The sequence below is a fragment of the Pseudophryne corroboree genome, chromosome 11, assembly GCF_028390025.1.
Source record: "Pseudophryne corroboree isolate aPseCor3 chromosome 11, aPseCor3.hap2, whole genome shotgun sequence".
Taxonomy (NCBI): Eukaryota; Metazoa; Chordata; class Amphibia; order Anura; family Myobatrachidae; genus Pseudophryne; species Pseudophryne corroboree.
Genome location: NC_086454.1, coordinates 163,967,386 through 163,987,772, shown reverse-complemented (window position 1 = coordinate 163,987,772; position 20,387 = coordinate 163,967,386). Strand labels below are relative to the sequence as shown.

The following is a 20,387-nucleotide window of genomic DNA, read 5'->3' as shown; positions in this document are numbered from 1 at the left end:
GAAAGCCCACGCTTCTTCATACACTTCATTTAATTCTTCAGATGGGGAAAAACTATTGGTAGTTTTTTCTCCCCAAACATAATACCCTTTTTTGAGGTACCTGGGTTTATATCAGAAATGTGTAATACCTCTTTCAATGCCTCAATCATGCAACGAATGGCCCTAGTGGACATTAAATTTGACTCATCGTCGTCGACACTGGTATCAGTATCCGTGTCTGCCATCTGAGGTAGTGGGCGTCTCAGAGCCCCTGATGGCCTTTGAATTGTCTGGGCTGGCACGAGCTGAGAAGCCGGCTGTCCCGCATTTGGCATGTCGTCAAATTTTTTATGTAAGGAGTCGACACTTGCACGTAATTCCTTCCATAAGTCCATCCACTCAGGTGTCTGCCCCGCAGGGGGTGACATCACATTTATAGGCATCTGCTCCGCCTCCACATAAGCCTCCTCATCAAACATGTCGACACAGCCGTACCGACACACCGCACACACACAGGGAATGCTCTTAAAGGAGACAGGACCCCACAAAAGCCCTTTGGGGAGACAGAGAGAGAGTATGCCAGCACACACCAGAGCGCTATATAATGCAGGGACTAACTGAATTATGTCCCCTATAGCTGCTATAATATTTACTGCGCCTAATTTTAGTGCCCCCCTCTCTTTTTTACCCTTTTCTGTAGTATAGACTGCAGGGGAGAGTCAGGGAGCTTCCAGCGGAACTGTGAGGGAGAAATGGCGCCAGTGTGCTGAGGGAGATGGCTCCGCCCCTTTTTCGGCAGACTTTTCTCCCGCCTCATTCTGTATTCTGGCAGGGGTAATTACCACATATATAGCCTCTGGGGCTATATATTGTGGTTATTTTGCCAGCCAAGGTGATTTTATTGCTGCTCAGGGCGCCCCCCCCCCCAGCGCCCTGCACCCTCAGTGACCGGAGTGTGAAGTGTGTATGAGGAGCAATGGCGCACAGCTGCAGTGCTGTGCGCTACCTTGGTGAAGACTGAAGTCTTCTGCCGCCGATTTTCCGGACCATCTTCTTGCTTCTGGCTCTTTAAGGGGGACGGCGGCGCGGCTCCGGGAACGAACACCAAGGACGGGTCCTGCGGTCGATCCCTCTGGAGCTAATGGTGTCCAGTAGCCTAAGAAGCCCAAGCTAGCTGCAAGCAGGTAGGTTCGCTTCTTCTCCCCTTAGTCCCTCGTTGCAGTGAGCCTGTTGCCAGCAGGTCTCACTGTAAAATAAAAAACCTAACATATACTTTCTTTCTAGGAGCTCAGGAGAGCCCCTAGTGTGCATCCAGCTCGGCCGGGCACAGAAATCTAACCGAGGTCTGGAGGAGGGGCATAGAGGGAGGAGCCAGTGCACACCAGATAGTACCAAATCTTTCTTATAGAGTGCCCAGTCTCCTGCGGAGCCCGTCTATTCCCCATGGTCCTTACGGAGTCCCCAGCATCCACTAGGACGTCAGAGAAATGGACATTGCACTTATTTTAGATGCCAGCCGGCAAATATCCCTCTGTGCATCTCTCACGTATAAGACTGCGTCTTTTATATGCTCTATGGATAGCAATATAGTGTCCCTGTCTAGGGTATCAATATTTTCTGACAGGGAATCTGACCACGCAGCTGCAGCACTGCACATCCATGCTGAAGCAATAGCTGGTCTCAGTATAATACCTGAGTGTGTATATACAGACTTCAGGATAGCCTCCTGCTTCCTATCAGCAGGCTCCTTTAGGGCGGCCGTGTCCGGAGACGGTAGTGCCACCTTTTTTGACAGACGTGTGAGCGCTTTATCCACCCTAGGGGATGTTTCCCAACGTGACCTATCCTCTGGCGGGAAAGGGTACGCCATTAGTAACCTTTTAGAAATTACCAGTTTCTTATCGGGGGAAGCCCACGCTTCTTCACACCTCATTTAATTCCTCAGATGGGGGAAAAACCACTGGCAGTTTTTTCCCCCCCAAAACATAATACCCTTTTTTGTGGTTCCTGGGGTAATATCAGAAATGTGCAACACATTTTTCATTGCCTCAATCATGTAACGTGTGGTCCTATTGGAATGTACATTTGTCTCATCGTCGTCGACACTGGATTCAGTATCCGTGTCGACATCTGTGTCTGCCATCTGAGGTAGCGGGCGTTTTAGAGCCTCTGATGGCTTTTGAGACAGCTGGGCAGGCACAAGCTGAGAAGCCGGCTGTCCCACATCTGATATGTCGTCAAACCTTTTATGTAAGGAGTTGACACTTTCACGTAATTCCTTCCACAAGTCCATCCACTCAGGTGTCGGCCCCGCAGGGGGTGACATCACATTAATCGGCACTTGCTCCGCCTCCACATAAGCCTCCTCATCAAACATGTCGACACAGCCGTACCGACACACCGCACACACACAGGGAATGCTCTGACTGAGGACAGGACCCCACAAAGCCCTTTGGGGAGACAGAGAGAGAGTATGCCAGCACACACCAACAGCGCTATATAACACAGGGATTAACACTATAACTGAGTGATTTTTCCCAATAGCTGCTTGTATACACAATATTGCGCCTAAATTTTGTGCCCCCCCTCTCTTTTTTACCCTATGAAGTCTGGAAACTGCAGGGGAGAGCCTGGGAGCAATCCTTCCAGCGGAGCTGTGAGGGAAAATGGCGCCAGTGTGCTGAGGGAGATAGCCCCGCCCCTTTTTCGGCTGACTTCTCCCGCTTTTTTCTATGTATATCTGGCAGGGGTATTTTACACATATATAGTCTCTATGACTATATTATGTGTTTTTTTGCCAGCCAAGGTACTTAATATTGCAGCCCAGGGCGCCCCCCCCCCAGCGCCCTGCACCGATCAGTGACCGGAGTGTGAGGTGTGCATGGGAAGCAATGGCGCACAGCTGCAGTGCTGTGCGCTACCTTGTTTGAAGACCGAAGTCTTCTACCACCGATTTCCAGGACTCTTCTTGCTTCTGGCTCTGTAAGGGGGACGGCGGCGCGGCTCCGGGAACGGACGATCGGAGCTAATGGTGTCCAGTAGCCTTAGAAGCCCAAGCTAGCTGCAAGCAGGTAGGTTCGCTTCTCTCCCCTTAGTCCCTCGTAGCAGTGAGTCTGTTGCCAGCAGATCTCACTGAAAATAAAAAACCTAAAATAAACTCTCTTTTTCTAGGAGCTCAGGAGAGCCCCTAGTGTGCATCCAGCTCAGCCGGGCACAAAATTCTAACTGAGGTCTGGAGGAGGGTCATAGAGGGAGGAGCCAGTGCACACCAGGTAGTCCTAAAGCTTTCTTTAGTTGTGCCCAGTCTCCTGCGGAGCCGCTATTCCCCATGGTCCTTACGGAGTCCCAGCATCCACTTAGGACGTCAGAGAAAATAAGAATTTACTTACCGATAATTCTATTTCTCGGAGTCCGTAGTGGATGCTGGGGTTCCTGAAAGGACCATGGGGAATAGCGGCTCCGCAGGAGACAGGGCACAAAAAGTAAAGCTTTAGGATCAGGTGGTGTGCACTGGCTCCTCCCCCTATGACCCTCCTCCAAGCCTCAGTTAGGATACTGTGCCCGGACGAGCGTACACAATAAGGAAGGATTTTGAATCCCGGGTAAGACTCATACCAGCCACACCAATCACACTGTACAACCTGTGATCTGAACCTAGTTAACAGTATGATAACAGCGGAGCCTCTGAAAAGATGGCTCACGACAATAATAACCGATTTTTGTAACTATGTACAAGTATTGCAGATAATCCGCACTTGGGATGGGCGCCCAGCATCCACTACGGACTCCGAGAAATAGAATTATCGGTAAGTAAATTCTTATTTTCTCTATCGTCCTAGTGGATGCTGGGGTTCCTGAAAGGACCATGGGGATAATACCAAAGCTCCCAAACGGGCGGGAGAGTGCGGATGACTCTGCAGCACCGAATGAGAGAACTCCAGGTCCTCCTTAGCCAGGGTATCAAATTTGTAGGATTTTACCAACGTGTTTGCCCCTGACTAAATAGCCGCTCGGCAAAGTTGTAAAGCCGAGACCCCTCGGGCAGCCGCCCAAGATAAGCCCACCTTCCTTGTGGAATGGGCATTTACATATTTTGGCTGTGGCAGGCCTGCCACAGAATGTGCAAGCTGAATTGTATTACACATCCAACTAGCAATAGTCTGCTTAGAAGCAAGAGCACCCAGTTTGTTGGGTGCATACAGGATAACAGCAAGTCAGTTTTCCTGACTCCAGCCGTCCTGGAACCTATATTTACAGGGCCCTGACAACATCTAGCAACCTGGAGTCCTCCAAGTCCCTAGTAGGCGCAAGGCACCAAAATAAGCTGGTTCAGGTGAAACACTGACACCACCTTAGGGAGAGAACTGGGGACGAGTCCGCAGCTCTGCCCTGTCCAAATGGACAACCAGATATGGGCTTTTTTGAGAAAAAAACCACCAATTTGACACTCGCCTGGTCCAGGCCAGGGCCAAGAGCATGGTCACTTTTCATGTGAGATGCTTCAAATCCACAGATTTGACTGGTTTTAAACCAATGTGATTTGAGGAATCCCAGAACTACGTTGAGATCCCACAGTGCCACTGGAGGCACAAAAGGGGGTTGTATATGCAATACTCCCTTGACAAACTTCTGGACTTCAGGAACTGAAGCCACTTCTTTCTGGAAGAAAATCGACAGGGCCGAAATTTGAACCTTAATGGACCCCAATTTGAGGCCCATAGACACTCCTGTTTGCAGGAAATGCAGGAATCGACCGAGTTGAAATTTCTTCGTGGGGCCTTTCTGGCCTCACAGCACGCAACATATTTTTGCCACATGTGGTGATAATGTTGTGCGGTCACCTCCTTTCTGGCTTTGACCAGGGTAGGAATGACCTCTTCCGGAATGCCTTTTTCCCTTAGGATCCGGCGTTCCACCGCCATGCCGTCAAACGCAGCTGCGGTAAGTCTTGGAACAGACATGGTACTTGCTGAAACAAGTCCCTTCTTAGCGGCAGAGGCCATAAGTCCTCTGTGAGCATCTCTTGAAGTTCCGGGTACCAAGTCCTTCTTGGCCAATCCGGAGCCATGAGTATAGTTCTTACTCCTCTACGTCTTATAAGTCTCAGTACCTTAGGTATGAGAAGCAGAGGATGGAACACATACACCAACTGGTACATCCATGGTGTTACCAGAACGTCCACAGCTATTGCCTGAGGGTCTCTTAACCTGGCGCAATACCTGTCCCGTTTTTTGTTCAGACGGGACGCCATCATGTCCACCTTTGGTATTTCCCAACGGTTTACAATCATGTGGAAAACTTCCCGATGAAGTTTCCACTCTGCCGGGTGGAGGTCGTGCCTGCTGAGGAAGTCTGCTTCCCAGTTTCCATTCCCGGAATGAAACACTGCTGACAGTGCTATCACATGATTTTCCGCCCAGCGAAAAGTCCTTGCAGTTTTTGCCATTGCCCTCCTGCTTCTTGTGTCGCCCTGTCTATTTACGTGGGCGACTGCCGTGATGTTTTTCCCACTGGATCAATACCGGCTGACCTTGAAGCAGAGGTCTTGCTAAGCTTAGAGTATTATAAATTTACCCTTAGCTCCAGTATATTTATGTGGAGAAAAGTCTCCAGACTTGATCACACTCCCTGGAAATTTTTTCCTTGTGTGACTGCTCCCCAGCCTCTCGGGCTGGCCTCCGTGGTCACCAGCATCCAATCCTGAATGCCGAATCTGCGGCCCTCTAGAAGATGAGCACTCTGTAACCACCACAGGAGAGACACCCTTGTCCTTGGATATAGGGTTATCCGCTGATGCATCTGAAGATGCGATCCGGACCATTTGTCCAGCAGATCCCACTGAAAAATTCTTGCGTGAAATCTGCCGAATGGAATTGCTTCGTAGGAAGTCACCATCTTTACCAGGACCCTTGTGCAATGATGCACTGATTTTAGGAGGTTCATGACTAGCTCGGATAACTCCCTGGCTTTCTCTTCCGGGAGAAACACCTTTTTCTGGACTGTGTCCAGAATCATCCCTAGGCACAGCAGACTTGTCGTCGGGATCAGCTGCGATTTTGGAGTATTTAGAATCCACCCGTGCTGTTGTAGCAGTATCCGAGATAGTGCTACTCCGACCTCCAACTGTTCCCTGGACTTTGCCCTTATCAGGAGATCGTCCAAGTAAGGGATAATTAAGACGCCTTTTCTTCGAAGAAGAATCATCATTTCGGCCATTACCTTGGTAAAGACCCGGGGTGCCGTGGACAATCCAAACGGCAGCGTCTGAAACTGATAGTGACAGTTCTGTACCACGAACCTGAGGTAACTTTAGTGAGAAGGGCAAATTTTGGACATGGAGGTAAGCATCCCTGATGTCTCGGGACACTATATAGTCCCCTTCTTCCTGGTTCGTTATCACTGCTCTGAGTGACTCCATCTTGATTTGAACCTTTGTAAGTGTTCAAATTTTTTTAGATTTAGAATAGGTCTCACCTAGCCTTCTGGCTTCAGTACCACAATATAATGTGGAATAATACCCCTTTTCTTGTTGTAGGAGGGGTAATTTGATTATCACCTGCTGGGAATACAGCTTGTGAATTGTTTCCCATACTGCCTCCTTGTCGGAGGGAGACCTTGGTAAACCAGACTTCAGGAGCCTGCGAAGGGGAAACGTCTCGACATTCCAATCTGTACCCCTGGGATACTACATGTAGGATCCAGGGGTCCTGTACGGTCCCAGCGTCATGCTGAGAGCTTGGCAGAAGCGGTGGAACGCTTCTGTTCCTGGGAATGGGCTGCCTGCTGCAGTCTTCTTCCCTTTCCTCTATCCCTGGGCAGATATGACTCTTATAGGGACGAAAGGACTGAGGCTGAAAAGACGGTGTCTTTTTCTGCAGAGATGTGACTTAGGGTAAAAACGGTGGATTTTCCAGCAGTTGCCGTGGCCACCAGGTCCGATGGACCGACCCCAAATAACTCCTCTTCCTTTATACGGCAATACACCTTTGTGCCGTTTGGAATCTGCATCACCTGACCACTGTCGTGTCCATAAACATCTTCTGGCAGATATGGACATCGCACTTACTCTTGATGCCAGAGTGCAAATATCCCTCTGTGCATCTCGCATATATAGAAAATGCATCCTTTAAATGCTCTATAGTCAATAAAATACTGTCCCTGTCAAGGGTATCAATATTTTTAGTCAGGGAATCCGACCAAGCCACCCCAGCTCTGCACATCCAGGCTGAGGCGATCGCTGGTCGCAGTATAACACCAGTATGTGTGTATATACTTTTTATGATATTTTCCAGCCTCCTGTCAGCTGGCTCCTTGAGGACGGCCCTATCTATAGACGGTACCGCCACTTGTTTTGATAAGCGTGTGAGCGCCTTATCCACCCTAAGGGGTGTTTCCCAACGCGCCCTAACTTCTGGCGGGAAAGGGTATACCGCCCATAATTTTCTATCGGGGGGAACCCACGCATCATCACACACTTCATTTAATTTATCTGATTCAGGAAAAACTACGGTAGTTTTTTCACATCCCACATAATACCCTCTTTTGTGGTACTTGTAGTATCAGAAATATGTAACACCTCCTTCATTGCCCTTAACGTGTGGCCCTAATAAGGAATACGTTTGTTTATTCACCATCGACACTGGATTCAGTGTCCGTGTCTGTGTCGACCGACTAAAGTAAACGGGCGTTTTAAAACCCCTGACGGTGTTTCTGAGACGTCTGGACCGGTACTAATTGTTTGTCGGCCGTCTCATGTCGTCAACCGACCTTGCAGCGTGTTGACATTATCACGTAATTCCCTAAATAAGCCATCCATTCCGGTGTCGACTCCCTAGAGAGTGACATCACCATTACAGGCAATTGCTCCGCCTCCTCACCAACATCGTCCTCATACATGTCGACACACACGTACCGACACACAGCACACACACAGGGAATGCTCTGATAGAGGACAGGACCCACTAGCCCTTTGGAGAGACAGAGGGAGAGTTTGCCAGCACACACCAAAAACGCTATAATTATATAGGGACAACCTTATACAGGTTGAGTATCCCTTATCCAAAATGCTTGGGACCAGAGGTATTTTGGATATGGGATTTTTCCGTATTTTGGAATAATTGCATACCATAGTGAGATATCATGGTGATGGGACCTAAATCTAAGCACAAAATGCATTTATGTTACATATACACCTTATAGACACTGCCGGAAGGTAATTTTAGCCAATATTTTTTGTAACTTTATGCACTGAACAAAGTGTGTGTACATTCACACAATTCATTTATGTTTCATATACACACAGCCTGAAGGTCATTTAATACAATATTTTTAATAACTTTGTGTATTAAACAAAGTTTGTGTACATTGAGCCATCAAAAAACAAAGGTTTCACTATCTCACTCTCAAGCAAAAAAGTCCGTATTTCGGAATATTCCGTATTTCGGAATATTTGGATATGGGATACTCAACCTGTATAAGTGTTTTCCCTTATAGCATCTTTTATATATTTCTAACGCCAAATTAGTGCCCCCCCTCTCTGTTTTAACCCTGTTTCTGTAGTGCAGTGCAGGGGAGAGCCTGGGAGCCTTCCCTCCAGCCTTTCTGTGAGGGAAAATGGCGCTGTGTGCTGAGGAGATAGGCCCCGCCCCTTTTTCGGCGGGCTCGTCTCCCGCTCTTTAATGGATTCTGGCAGGGGTTAAATATCTCCATATAGCCCCCGGAGGCTATATGTGAGGTATTTTTAGCCAAAAAAGGTTTTCATTTGCCTCCCAGGGCGCCCCCCTCCCAGCGCCCTGCACCCTCAGTGACTGCCGTGTGAAGTGTGCTGAGAGGAAATGGCGCACAGCTGCAGTGCTGTGCGCTACCTTAAGAAGACTGAGGAGTCTTCTGCCGCCGATTCTGGACCTCTTCTCGTTTCAGCATCTGCAAGGGGGCCGGCGGCGAGGCTCCGGTGACCATCCAGGCTGTACCTGTGATCGTCCCTCTGGAGCTAATGTCCAGTAGCCAAAGAAGCCAATCCATCCTGCACGCAGGTGAGTTCACTTCTTCTCCCCTAAGTCCCTCGTTGCAGTGATCCTGTTGCCAGCAGGACTCACTGTAAAATAAAAAACCTAAGCTAAACTTTTCTAAGCAGCTCTTTAGGAGAGCCACCTAGATTGCACCCTTCTCGGCCGGGCACAAAAATCTAACTGAGGCTTGGAGGAGGGTCATAGGGGGAGGAGCCAATGCACACCACCTGATCCTAAAGCTTTACTTTTTGTGCCCTGTCTCCTGCGGAGCCGCTATTCCCCATGGTCCTTTCAGGAACCCCAGCATCCACTAGGACGATAGAGAAAGTAGATTTACCCGCGGTAGCTGTGGAAACCAGGTCCGCGAGACCTTCCCCAAATAAATCCTCACCTTTGTAAGGTAAAACTTCCATATGCTTCTTTGAGTCTGCATCACCCGTCGGCGGGTCCACAGGGCTCGCCTAGCAGAAATCGCCATGGCGTTGGCTCTTGAACCTAGCAGACCAATGTCTCTCTGAGCGTCTCTCATATATAAGACTGCGTCTTTAATGTGACCTAAGGTCAATAAAATGGTATCCCTATCCAGGGTATCAATGTCAGCTGACAACGTATCCGTCCAAGCCGCAACAGCGCTACAAAGCCAAGCCGACGCTATTGCCGGTCTGAGCAAGGCCCCCGTATGTGTATAAATAGATTTTAAGGTAGTTTCCTGTCTGCGATCAGCAGGATCCTTGAGGGCTGCCGTGTCTGGGGACGGTAGCGCCACCTTTTTGGACAAGGGCGTTAACGCCTTGTCCACCCTGGGTGAGGATTCCCACCGTAACCTGTCCTGCGCAGGGAAAGGATACGCAATAAGAATTCTTTTGGGAATCTGCAGTTTCTTGTCTGGAGTTTCCCAAGCCTTTTCAAATAACGCGTTCAGCTCATGAGATGAGGGAAACGTTGCCTCAGGTTTCTTTTCCTTAAACATGTGTACCCTCTTGTCAGGGACAGAGGGGTCATCTGTGATATGTAAAACATCCTTTATTGCAATAATCATATAATGAATACTTTTGCCCACCCTTGGGTGTAACCTCGCATCATCGTAGTCGACACTGGAGTCAGAATCCGTGTCGGTATCAGTGTCTGCTACTTGGGACAGGGGACGTTTCTGAGACCTTGAAGGGCCCTGTGACACAGCCAAAGCCATGGATTGACTCCCTGTTCTATCCCTGGACTCTGCTTTGTCCAACCTCTGATGTAATAAAGACACATTTGCGTTTAAAACATTCAGCATATCCATCCAATCAGGTGTCGGCGTTGCCGACGGAGACACCACAATCATCTGCTCCACCTGCTCCTTAGATCAGCCTTCCGCTTCAGACATGCCGACACACGCTTGCCAACACCCCCACACACTCAGGGATATATCTATATGGAGACAATTCCCCCAATAAGGCCCTTTGGAGAGGCAGAGAGAGAGTATGCCAGCAGACACCCAGCGCCAACTGACACTGGAAACAAAAGTCCCAGACAAAACAGTGCTTTTATATATAATAATAAGATTTTACTCACCGGTAAATCTATTTCTCGTAGTCCGTAGTGGATGCTGGGACTCCGTAAGGACCATGGGGAATAGCGGCTCCGCAGGAGACTGGGCACAACTAAAGAAAGCTTTAGGACTACCTGGTGTGCACTGGCTCCTCCCACTATGACCCTCCTCCAGACCTCAGTTAGGATACTGTGCCCGGAAGAGCTGACACAATAAGGAAGGATTTTGAATCCCGGGTAAGACTCATACCAGCCACACCAATCACACCGTATAACTCGTGATACTATACCCAGTTAACAGTATGAAATATAACGGAGCCTCTCAACAGATGGCTCAACAATAACCCTTTAGTTAGGCAATAACTATATACAAGTATTGCAGACAATCCGCACTTGGGATGGGCGCCCAGCATCCACTACGGACTACGAGAAATAGATTTACCGGTGAGTAAAATCTTATTTTCTCTGACGTCCTAAGTGGATGCTGGGACTCCGTAAGGACCATGGGGATTATACCAAAGCTCCCAAACGGGCGGGAGAGTGCGGATGACTCTGCAGCACCGAATGAGCAAACTCTAGATCCTCCTCAGCCAGGGTATCAAACTTGTAGACTCTTACAAAAATGTTTTAACCCGACCAAGTAACAGCTCGGCAAAGTTGTAAAGCCGAGACCCCTCGGGCAGCCGCCCAAGATGAGCCCACTTTCCTCGTGGAATGGGCTTTTACAGATTTAGGGTGCGGCCGCAGAATGTGCAAGTTGAATCGTGCTACAGATCCAGCGAGCAATAGTCTGCTTAGAAGCAGGAGCACCCAGCTTGTTGGGTGCATACAGGAGAAATACCGAGTCAGTTTTCCTGACTCCAGCTGTCCTGGAAACATATACTTTTCAGGGCCCTGACTACGTCCAGTAACTTGGAATCCTCCAAGTCCCAAGTAGCCGCAGGCACCACAATAGGTTGGTTCACATGAAAAACTGATACCACCTTAGGAAGGAATTGGGAACGAGTCCTCAATTCCGCCTTATCCATATAAAATACAGATAAGGGCTTTTGTATGACAAAGCCGCCAATTCTGATACACGCCTGGCCGACGCCACTGGAGGCACAAACGGGGGCTGACTATGCAGCACTCCCTTAACAAAAGTCTGAACTTCAGGCAGTGAAGCCAGTTCTATTTTGGAAGAAAATCGATAGAGGCGAAATCTGGACCTTAATGGAACCCAATTTTAGGCCCATAGTCACCTCTGACTGTAGGAAGTGCAGAAATCGACCTAGCTGAAATTTCTCCTTTGGGGCCTTCCTGGCCTCACAGCACGCAACATATTTCCGCCATATGCGGTGATAATGGTTTGCGTTCACTTCTTTCCTAGCTTTAAATAGCGTAGGGATAACTTCCTCCGGAATGCCCTTTTCCTTCAGGATCCGGCGTTCAACCGCCATGCCGTCAAACGCAGCCGCGGTACGTCTTGGAACAGACAGGCCCCCTGCTGCAGCAGGTCCTGTCTGAGCGGCAGAGGCCATGGGTCCTCTGAGATCATTTCTTGGAGTTCTGGTTACCAAGCTCTTCTTGGCCAACCCGGAACAATGAGTATAGTTCTTACTCCTCTCCTTCTTATTATTCTCATTACCCTGGGTAAGAGAGGCAGAGAAGAGAACACATACACCAACTGGTACACCCACGGTGTTACCAGAGCGTCCACAGCTATCGCCTGAGGGACCTTGACCTGGCGCAATATCTTTGTAGCTTTTTGTTGAGGCGGGACGCCATCATGTCCACCTGTGGCCTTTCCCAACGGTGTACAATCATTTGGAAGACTTCTGTATGAAGTCCCCACTCTCCCGGGTGGAGGTCGTGTCTTCTGAGAAAGTCTGCTTCTCAGTTGTCCACTCCGGGAATGAACACTGCTGACAGTGCTAACACATGATTTTCCGCCCATCGGAGAATCCTTGTGGCTTCTGCCATTACCATCCTGCTTCTTGTGCCGCCCTGTTGGTTTACATGAGCGACCGCCGTGATGTTGTCTGACTGGATCAGCACCGGCCGGTGTTGAAGCAGGGTCTAGCCTGACTTAGGGCATTGTAAATGGCCCTTAGTTCCAGAATATTTATGTGTAGGGAAGTCTCCTGACTTTTCCATAGCCTTGGAAGTTTCTTCCCTGTGTGACTGCCCCCCAGCCTCGAAGGCTGGCATCCGTGGTCACCAGGACCCAGTCCTGTATGCCGAATCTGCGGCCCCCTAGAAGATGAGCAATCTGCAGCCACCACAACAGCGACACCCTGGCCCTTGGAGACAGGGTTATCCGCCTATGCATCTGAAGATGCGACCCGGACCACTTGTCCAACAGATCCCACTGGAAGATCCTTGCATGGGACCTGGCGAATGGAATTTCTTCGTAAGAAGCTACCATCTTTCCCAGGGCTCGCGTGCATTGATGCACTGACACCTGTATTTGTATTAGGAGGTCTCTGTATAGAGACGACAACTCCTTGGACTTCTCCGGGAGAAACCCTTTTTATCCTGTTCTGTGTCCAGAACCATACCCAGGAACAGTAGACGCGTCGTAGGAACCAGCTGCGACTTTGGAATATTCAGAATCCAGCCGTGCTGTTGTAGCACTTCCCGAGATAGTGCTACTCCGACGAACAACTGCTCCCTGGACCTCGCCTTTATAAGGAGATCGTCCAAGTACGGGATAATTATTTCAGCCATTACCTTGGTAAATACCTCGGTGCCGGGGACAGACCAAAGGCAACGTCTGGAATTGGTAATGACAATCCTGTACCACAATTTTGAGGTACTCCTGGTGAAGAGGGTAAACAGGGACATGCAGGTAAGCATCCTTGATGTCCAGTGATACCATGAAATTCTCCAGGCTTGCAATAATCGCCCTGAGCGGCTCCATTTTGAACTTGAACCTTCGTATATAAGTGTTCAAGGCTTTCAATTTTAGAATGGGTCTCACCAAACCGTCTGGTTTCGGTACCACGACATTTTGGAATAGTAACCCCGGCCTTGTTGAAGGAGGGGTACCTTGATTTCACCTGCTGGAAGTACAGCTTGTGAATTGCCGCCAGTACTACCTTTCTCCGAGGGCAGCAGGCAAGGCCGATGTGAGGTAACGGCGAGGGGGAGTCGCCTCGAACTCCAGCCTGTATCCCTGTGATACTATTTGCAGAACCTAGGGATCCACCTTTGGGCAAGCCCACTGGTCCCTGAAGTTCCAGAGACGCGCCCCTACCGCACCTGTCTCCACCTGTGGAGCCCCAGCGTCATGCGGTGGACTCAGAGGAAGCGGGGGAAGATTTTTGATCCTGGGAACTGGCTGCTGGTGCAGCTTTTTCCTTCTTCCCTTGTCTCTGTGCAGAAAGGAAGCGCCTTTGACCCGCTTGCTTTTCTGAAGCCGAAAGGACTGTACCTGAAAATACGGTGCTTTCTTAGGCTGTGAGGAAACCTGAGGTAAAAAAATTTCTTCCCAGCTGTTGCTGTGGATACGAGGTCCCAGAGACCATCCCCAAACAATTCCTCACCCTTATAAGGCAGAATCTCCATGTGCCTTTTACAGGCAGCATCACCTGTCCACTGCCGGGTTTCTAATACCCTCCTGGCAGAATGGACATTGCATTAATTCTGGATGCCAGCCGGCAAATATCCCTCTGTGCATCCTTCATATATAAGACGAAGTCTTTAATATGCTCTATGTTAGCAAAATATTATCCCTGTCTAGGGTATTAATATTATCTGACAGGGTATCAGACCACGCTGCAGCAGCACTATTTATGCTGAGGCAATTGCAGGTCTCAGTATAGAACCTGAGTGTGTATATACAGACTTCAGGATAGCCTCCTGCTTTTTATCAGCAGGCTCCTTCAAGGTGGCCGTATCCTAAGACGGCAGTGCCACCTTTTTTGACGAACGTGTGAGCGCCTTATCCACCCTAGGGGATATCTCCCAACGTGACCTATCCTCTGGCGGGAAAGGGTACGCCATCAGTAACTTTTTAGAAATTACCAGTTTCTTATCGTGGGAACCCACGCTTCTTTACACACTTCATTCACTCATCTGATGGGGGAACAAAACACTGGCTGCTTTTTCTACCCAAAAATAAAACCCCTTTTATGTGGTACTTGGGTTCATGTCAGAAATGTGTAACACATTTTTCATTGCCGAGATCATGTAACGGATGTTCCTAGTGGATTGTGTATATATCTCAACCTCGTCGACACTGGAGTCAGACTCCGTGTCGACATCTGTGTCTGCCATCTGAGGTAACGGGCGTTTTTTTTGAGCCCCTGATGGCCTTTGAGACGCCTGGGCAGGCGCGGGCTGAGAAGCCGGCTGTCCCACAGCTGTTACGTCATTCAGCCTTTTATGTAAGGAGTTGACACTGTCGGTTAATACCTTCCACCTATCCATCCACTCTGGTGTCGGCCCCACAGGGGGCGACATCCCATTTATCGGCCTCTGCTCCGCCTCCACGTAACCTTCCTCATCCAACATGTCGACACAGCCGTACCGACACACCGCACACACACAGGGAATGCTCTGACTGAGGACAGGACCCCACAAAGTCCTTTGGGGAGACAGAGAGAGAGTATGCCAGCACACACCAGAGCGCTATATAATGCAGGGATTAACACTATAACTGAGTGATTTTTCCCCCAATAGCTGCTTGTATACATATATTGCGCCTAAACTTAGTGCCCCCCCTCTCTTTTTAACCCTTTGAGCCTGAAAACTACAGGGGAGAGCCTGGGGAGCTGTCTTCCAGCTGCACTGTGAAGAAAAAATGGCGCCAGTGTGCTGAGGGAGATAGCCCCGCCCCTTTTTCGGCTGACTTTTCTCCCGCTTTTTTATGGATTCTGGCAGGGGTAATTTATCACATATATAGCCCTGGGACTATATATTGTGATGATTTGCCAGCCAAGGTGTCTTATATTGCCCTCAGGGCGCCCCCCCCAGCGCCCTGCACCCATCAGTGACCGGAGTGTGAGGTGTGCATGAGGAGCAATGGCGCACAGCTGCAGTGCTGTGCGCTACCTTGTTGAAGATAGAAGTCTTCTGCCGCCGATTTTCCGGAACACTTCTTGCTTCTGGCTCTGTAAGGGGGCCAGCGGCGCGGCTCCGGGAACGAACACCAAGGTCGGGTCCTGCGGTCGATCCCTCTGGAGCTAATGGTGTCCAGTAGCCTAAGCAGCCCAAACTACCACCTGTTAGGTAGGTTCGCTTCTTCTCCCCTTAGTCCCTCGCTGCAGTGAGTCTGTTGCCAGCAGATCTCACTGTAAAATAAAAAACCTAAATATACTTTCTTTCTAGGAGCTCAGGAGAGCCCCTAGTGTGCATCCAGCTCAGCCGGGCACAAGAATCTAACTGAGGTCTGGAGGAGGGTCATAGTGGGAGGAGCCAGTGCACACCAGGTAGTCCTAAAGCTTTCTTTAGTTGTGCCCAGTCTCCTGCGGAGCCGCTATTCCCCATGGTCCTTACGGAGTCCCAGCATCCACTTAGGACGTCAGAGAAATATAAATATACACTCACTGCGCCAATAACAAGTGCCCCTCCCCCCCCTCTTTTTTGCCCTCTGTCACCGTGTTCAGCAGGGGAGAATCCGGGGAGCCAGCTTCTCTGCAATGTGCTGTGGAGAAAATGGCGCTGGTTAGTGCTGGAGGATCAAGCTCCGCCCCCTCGGCGGCGGGCTTCGGTCCCGCTCAAATTTGCTATACTGGCGGGGGATTATATTATATACTGCCTCCGCAGCCTATATACATATATCAGCCAGTCCCTAGAGGTTTATTATTGCTGCCCAGAGCACCCCCCCCCTGCGCCCTGCACCCTTCAGTGCCCGTTGTGTGTGTTGTATGTGGGAGCAATGGCGCACAGCGGTAACTTACCTCAGAGAAGATCTGAAGTCTTCTGCCGCCTTTGAAGTCTTCTTTCTTCTTATACTCACCTGGCTTCTATCTTCCGGCTCTGTGAGGAGGACGGCGGCGCGGCTCCGGGACGAACGGCGAGGGTGAGACCTGCGTTCCGACCCTCTGGAGCTAATGGTGTCCAGTAGCCTAAGAAGCAGAGCCTATCATTTAAGTAGGTATGCTTCTCTCTCCTTCCTCAGTCCCACGATGCAGGGAGCCTGTTGCCAGCAGTGCTCCCTGAAAATAAAAAACCTAACAAAATTATTTTCCAGAGAAACTCAAGAGAGCTCCCCTGTAATGCACCCAGTCTCCTCTGGACACAGGATCTAACGAAGGTCTGGAGGAGGGGCATAGAGGGAGGAGCCAGTGCACACCCATCTAAAGTTCTTTATAGTGCCATGTCTCCTGCGGAGCCAGTCTATACCCCATGGTCCTTACGGAGTCCCCAGCATCCTCTAGGACGTAAGAGAAAAAATGTTGAGGGGGGTACGTCTTGAAACTCCAGTTTGTACCCCTGGGACACTATTTCTAGAATCCACGGGTCTAGGGCCGAACGAGCCCAGAAATGACTGAAAAGTTTGAGACGTGCCCCCACCGGTGTGGACTCCCGCAGAGGAACCCCAGCGTCATGCGGTGGATTTGGCGGAAGCCGGGGAGGACTTCTGCTCCTGAGAACCTGCCACGGCCGGAGATCTTTTACCTTTTCCTCTTCCTCTATTAGCAAGGAAGGAATAACCTTGGCCTTTTTTTGTATTTATTTGGCCGAAAGGACTGCATCTGTAAGTGGTGAGCTTTCTTTTGTTGTGGAGGAACATAAGGCAAAAATGATGACTTACCCGCGGTAGCCGTAGATACCAACTCAGCGAGACCTTCACCAAACAACACACCACCTTTATACGGTAGAGACTCCATAGCTTTCTTAGAGTCAGCATCAGCATTCCATTGATGAATCCACAATGCTCTCCTAGCTGAGACTGCCATGGCATTTGTCCTTGGTCCCAAGAGGCCAATATTTCTTTCCGCTTCCTTTAAGTAGGCTGCAGCATCCCTGATATACCTAGCGTTAAAAGGATGGCATCCCTATCCAGGGTATCTATATCAGATGACAAGTTATCTGCCCACTTTTCGATAGCACTACTCACCTACGCAGATGCAATAGCTGGTCTGAGTAGTGTACCTGTCGTGACGTAAATGGATTTTAGCATATTTTCCTGTCTACGATCCGCAGGATCCTTAAGGGCTGCCGTGTCAGGAGACGGTAAAGCCACCTTTTTAGACAACCGTGACAGCGCCTCGTCTACAATGGGAGGTGACTCCCACTTCTCTCTATCCCCAGAGGGGAACGGATAAGCCATTTGAATCCTTTTGGGAATCAGAAACTTTCTGTCAGGATTTTCCCACATTTAAAAAAAAAGGGCATTCAGTTCATGAGAGGGAGTAAACGTTATCTCAGGTTTATTTCCCTTAAACATACAGACCCTAGTATTAGGAACAGCAGGGTCCTCGGTGATGTGCAACACGTCTTTTATTGCCACAATCATGTACTGAATGCTCTTTGTCAATTTTGGGTCTAATCTGGAATCACTATAGTCGACACTGGAGTCAGTGTCCGTGTCGGTATCTGTGTCTGCTAACTGAGCAAACGAACGTTTAGGTGACCCCAGGGTCACTCCCACAGCCGTTTCTGCCCCCAACACAGTCTCCTCCTGGGAAGAGCACTCCGCCTCAGACATGCCGACACACCTGTACTGACACCCACAGACACTCTGGGCCAAAAGGGGAACAGACCCACAGTAAAGCCTGTCAGAGAAACACAGAGGGAGATTGCCAGCTCACAACCCAGCGCCTGTCCCGGTTCTGAAACCTTAATATATAATGCCTCAGACCCTGCAGCACTTTATAATTACTTAATTTAGCCCTAAATTTGCTGTGCCCCTCCCCCGTTTTGCACCCTGTTACTTGTTAGCTGTGGTGAGGAAGGACCAGTGTCTCTGCAGCTCTGGAGAGAAAATGGCGCTGATGAGAGATGTGAGGGCTAAGCCCCGCCCCCTTCATGGCACGCTTCAGCCCGCTCTTTTTTAAAACAAATAATGCTGGCGGGGTACGAATTTAGTGCCAAGGCACTTCAATTTCACTCTGCCAGCCTGAAAAGAGGTTTCTAATGCTGCCAAGGGCGCCACCCCCCGCACCCTGCAGTGCCGCTGTGTATGGGAGCATGGCACGCAGCGCGATTGCTGTGTGGTACCTCAGAAGCCGTCACTGAAGTCTTCTATCTTCTTCTACTCACCTGTCTTCTGACTTCTGGCTCTGCAAGGGGGGTGACGGCGGGCTCTGGGAGTGAACCCCTAGGCGTACATAGTGTTCCAAACCCTCAGGAGCTAATGGTGTCCTGTAGCCAAGAAGCAGAGCCTTTAAACTCCCTAGAAGTAGATATGACTTCTCTCCCCTAAGTCCCACGATGCAGGGATACCGTTGCCAGCAGCCTCCCTGAACATAAAAAACCTAACCCAAGTATTTTCCGAGAAACTCAGTAGAGCTCCTCAGTTGTGCATCCAGTCTGCCTGGGCACAGATTCTAAACTGGAGTCTGGAGGAGGGACAAGCCAGTTCACACTCCTTTCAAAGTCTTAAAGTGCCCATGTCTCCTGCGGATCCCGTCTATACCCCATGGTTCTTGAAGCGTCCCCAGCATCCTCTAGGACGTATGAGAAAGTTACATATTGTTTTATTTTTTAAACTTATCATGAAATTCCTTTCTTAATACACATTAGGGATATCAAACAGCAAGGGTTACCTTCTGAAGTAGACATGCCATGTTCTATGTATCTCTAGAAAAAAAAGAGTACAATGGGATCTGAACCAAACAATAATAGTGAGACAGGAATACCAGTGCCCCTAAAGTTGCTCTTTTCTCCCGCAGAAACAATGGAAATCATCCAGTGTGGTAGTGAAGGAAAACGGAGTAAGAACCACTTAAAGCATGCATGTCCAAACTGTGGCCCTCCAGCTGTTGTGAAACTAAATATCCCAGGATGCCCTGACACAGTTTTGCTGTCAGAGAATGCTAAAGCTGTGTCAGGGCATGCTGGGATGTGTAGTTTCTCAACAGCTGGAGGGCCACAGTTTGGACATGCCTGACTTAAAGGATTCTCCTGGCATAGAGAATTTACAGGCATTGAGTGCAGCCAAAATGCTGTTTATCAGCACAAGATGATCTGTAGTTGCTGATAGCTGCACCCTATAGAAGAGGTTGGTGACAAGTCACAAGGGCCTTATGTAGCCATCAATTAAATGCTCAGCTGCAAGTTGAGACAAGAAAACGACAGCACAATGTGGCAACAATTCAACTGTGGATGGATCCATCTAACCTCACAAAAACAGAATGAAATAACTTGCTGCATATATTTTTTTCCATTATCGGCACAGTGCGTCTTGCATACGTATATTATTGTAATTGCAAAAGGAGGGAATGGAAAAAAATTAACTTGTCAAAATCATACAGAAATATACTGTAGTTATACGGAAGCAAAGATGCTAGATATTTTTTGGTACCTGGTATTCATTTTGTGGGTCTGAAACCCCAAATAGGGATCCAATACCAGACTTGTTGCAAGATCATCATTTTCACATAGCTCTTTTGCAGACATTCCAGAAGAAGGAACATAGCGACTCTGAGATTCAAATGCATGTGTTGAGCCAGTGCTACCTATAATTAGAATGAGAAAATAAGAATTTACTTACCGATAATTCTATTTCTCGGAGTCCGTAGTGGATGCTGGGGTTCCTGAAAGGACCATGGGGAATAGCGGCTCCGCAGGAGACAGGGCACAAAAAGTAAAGCTTTAGGATCAGGTGGTGTGCACTGGCTCCTCCCCCTATGACCCTCCTCCAAGCCTCAGTTAGGTACTGTGCCCGGACGAGCGTACACAATAAGGAAGGATTTATGAATCCCGGGTAAGACTCAT

General features: G+C 49.2%; 1 protein-coding gene and 1 long non-coding RNA gene across 8 annotated transcripts in view; one reads left to right on the top strand and one right to left on the bottom strand.

Annotated features, from left to right (window-relative positions):
* KMT5B (lysine methyltransferase 5B) overlaps positions 1–20,387 on the bottom strand; it is a 164,789-nt gene that overhangs the window by 114,643 nt on the left and 29,759 nt on the right. For 6 of the 7 annotated variants that reach the window (XM_063945059.1, XM_063945057.1, XM_063945061.1 and 3 more), the window contains one exon: positions 19,975–20,128. In XM_063945059.1, coding sequence (XP_063801129.1) covers positions 19,975–20,128 — 154 coding nt within the window. Of the gene's footprint in view, positions 1–19,216; positions 19,239–19,974; positions 20,129–20,387 lie in introns of those variants that run through there. The other variant, XM_063945064.1, reaches the window with a different exon arrangement.
* Positions 1–20,387, top strand: part of LOC134969243 (uncharacterized) — a 125,578-nt gene that overhangs the window by 78,881 nt on the left and 26,310 nt on the right. The gene's annotated exons all lie outside the window — the stretch shown is intronic.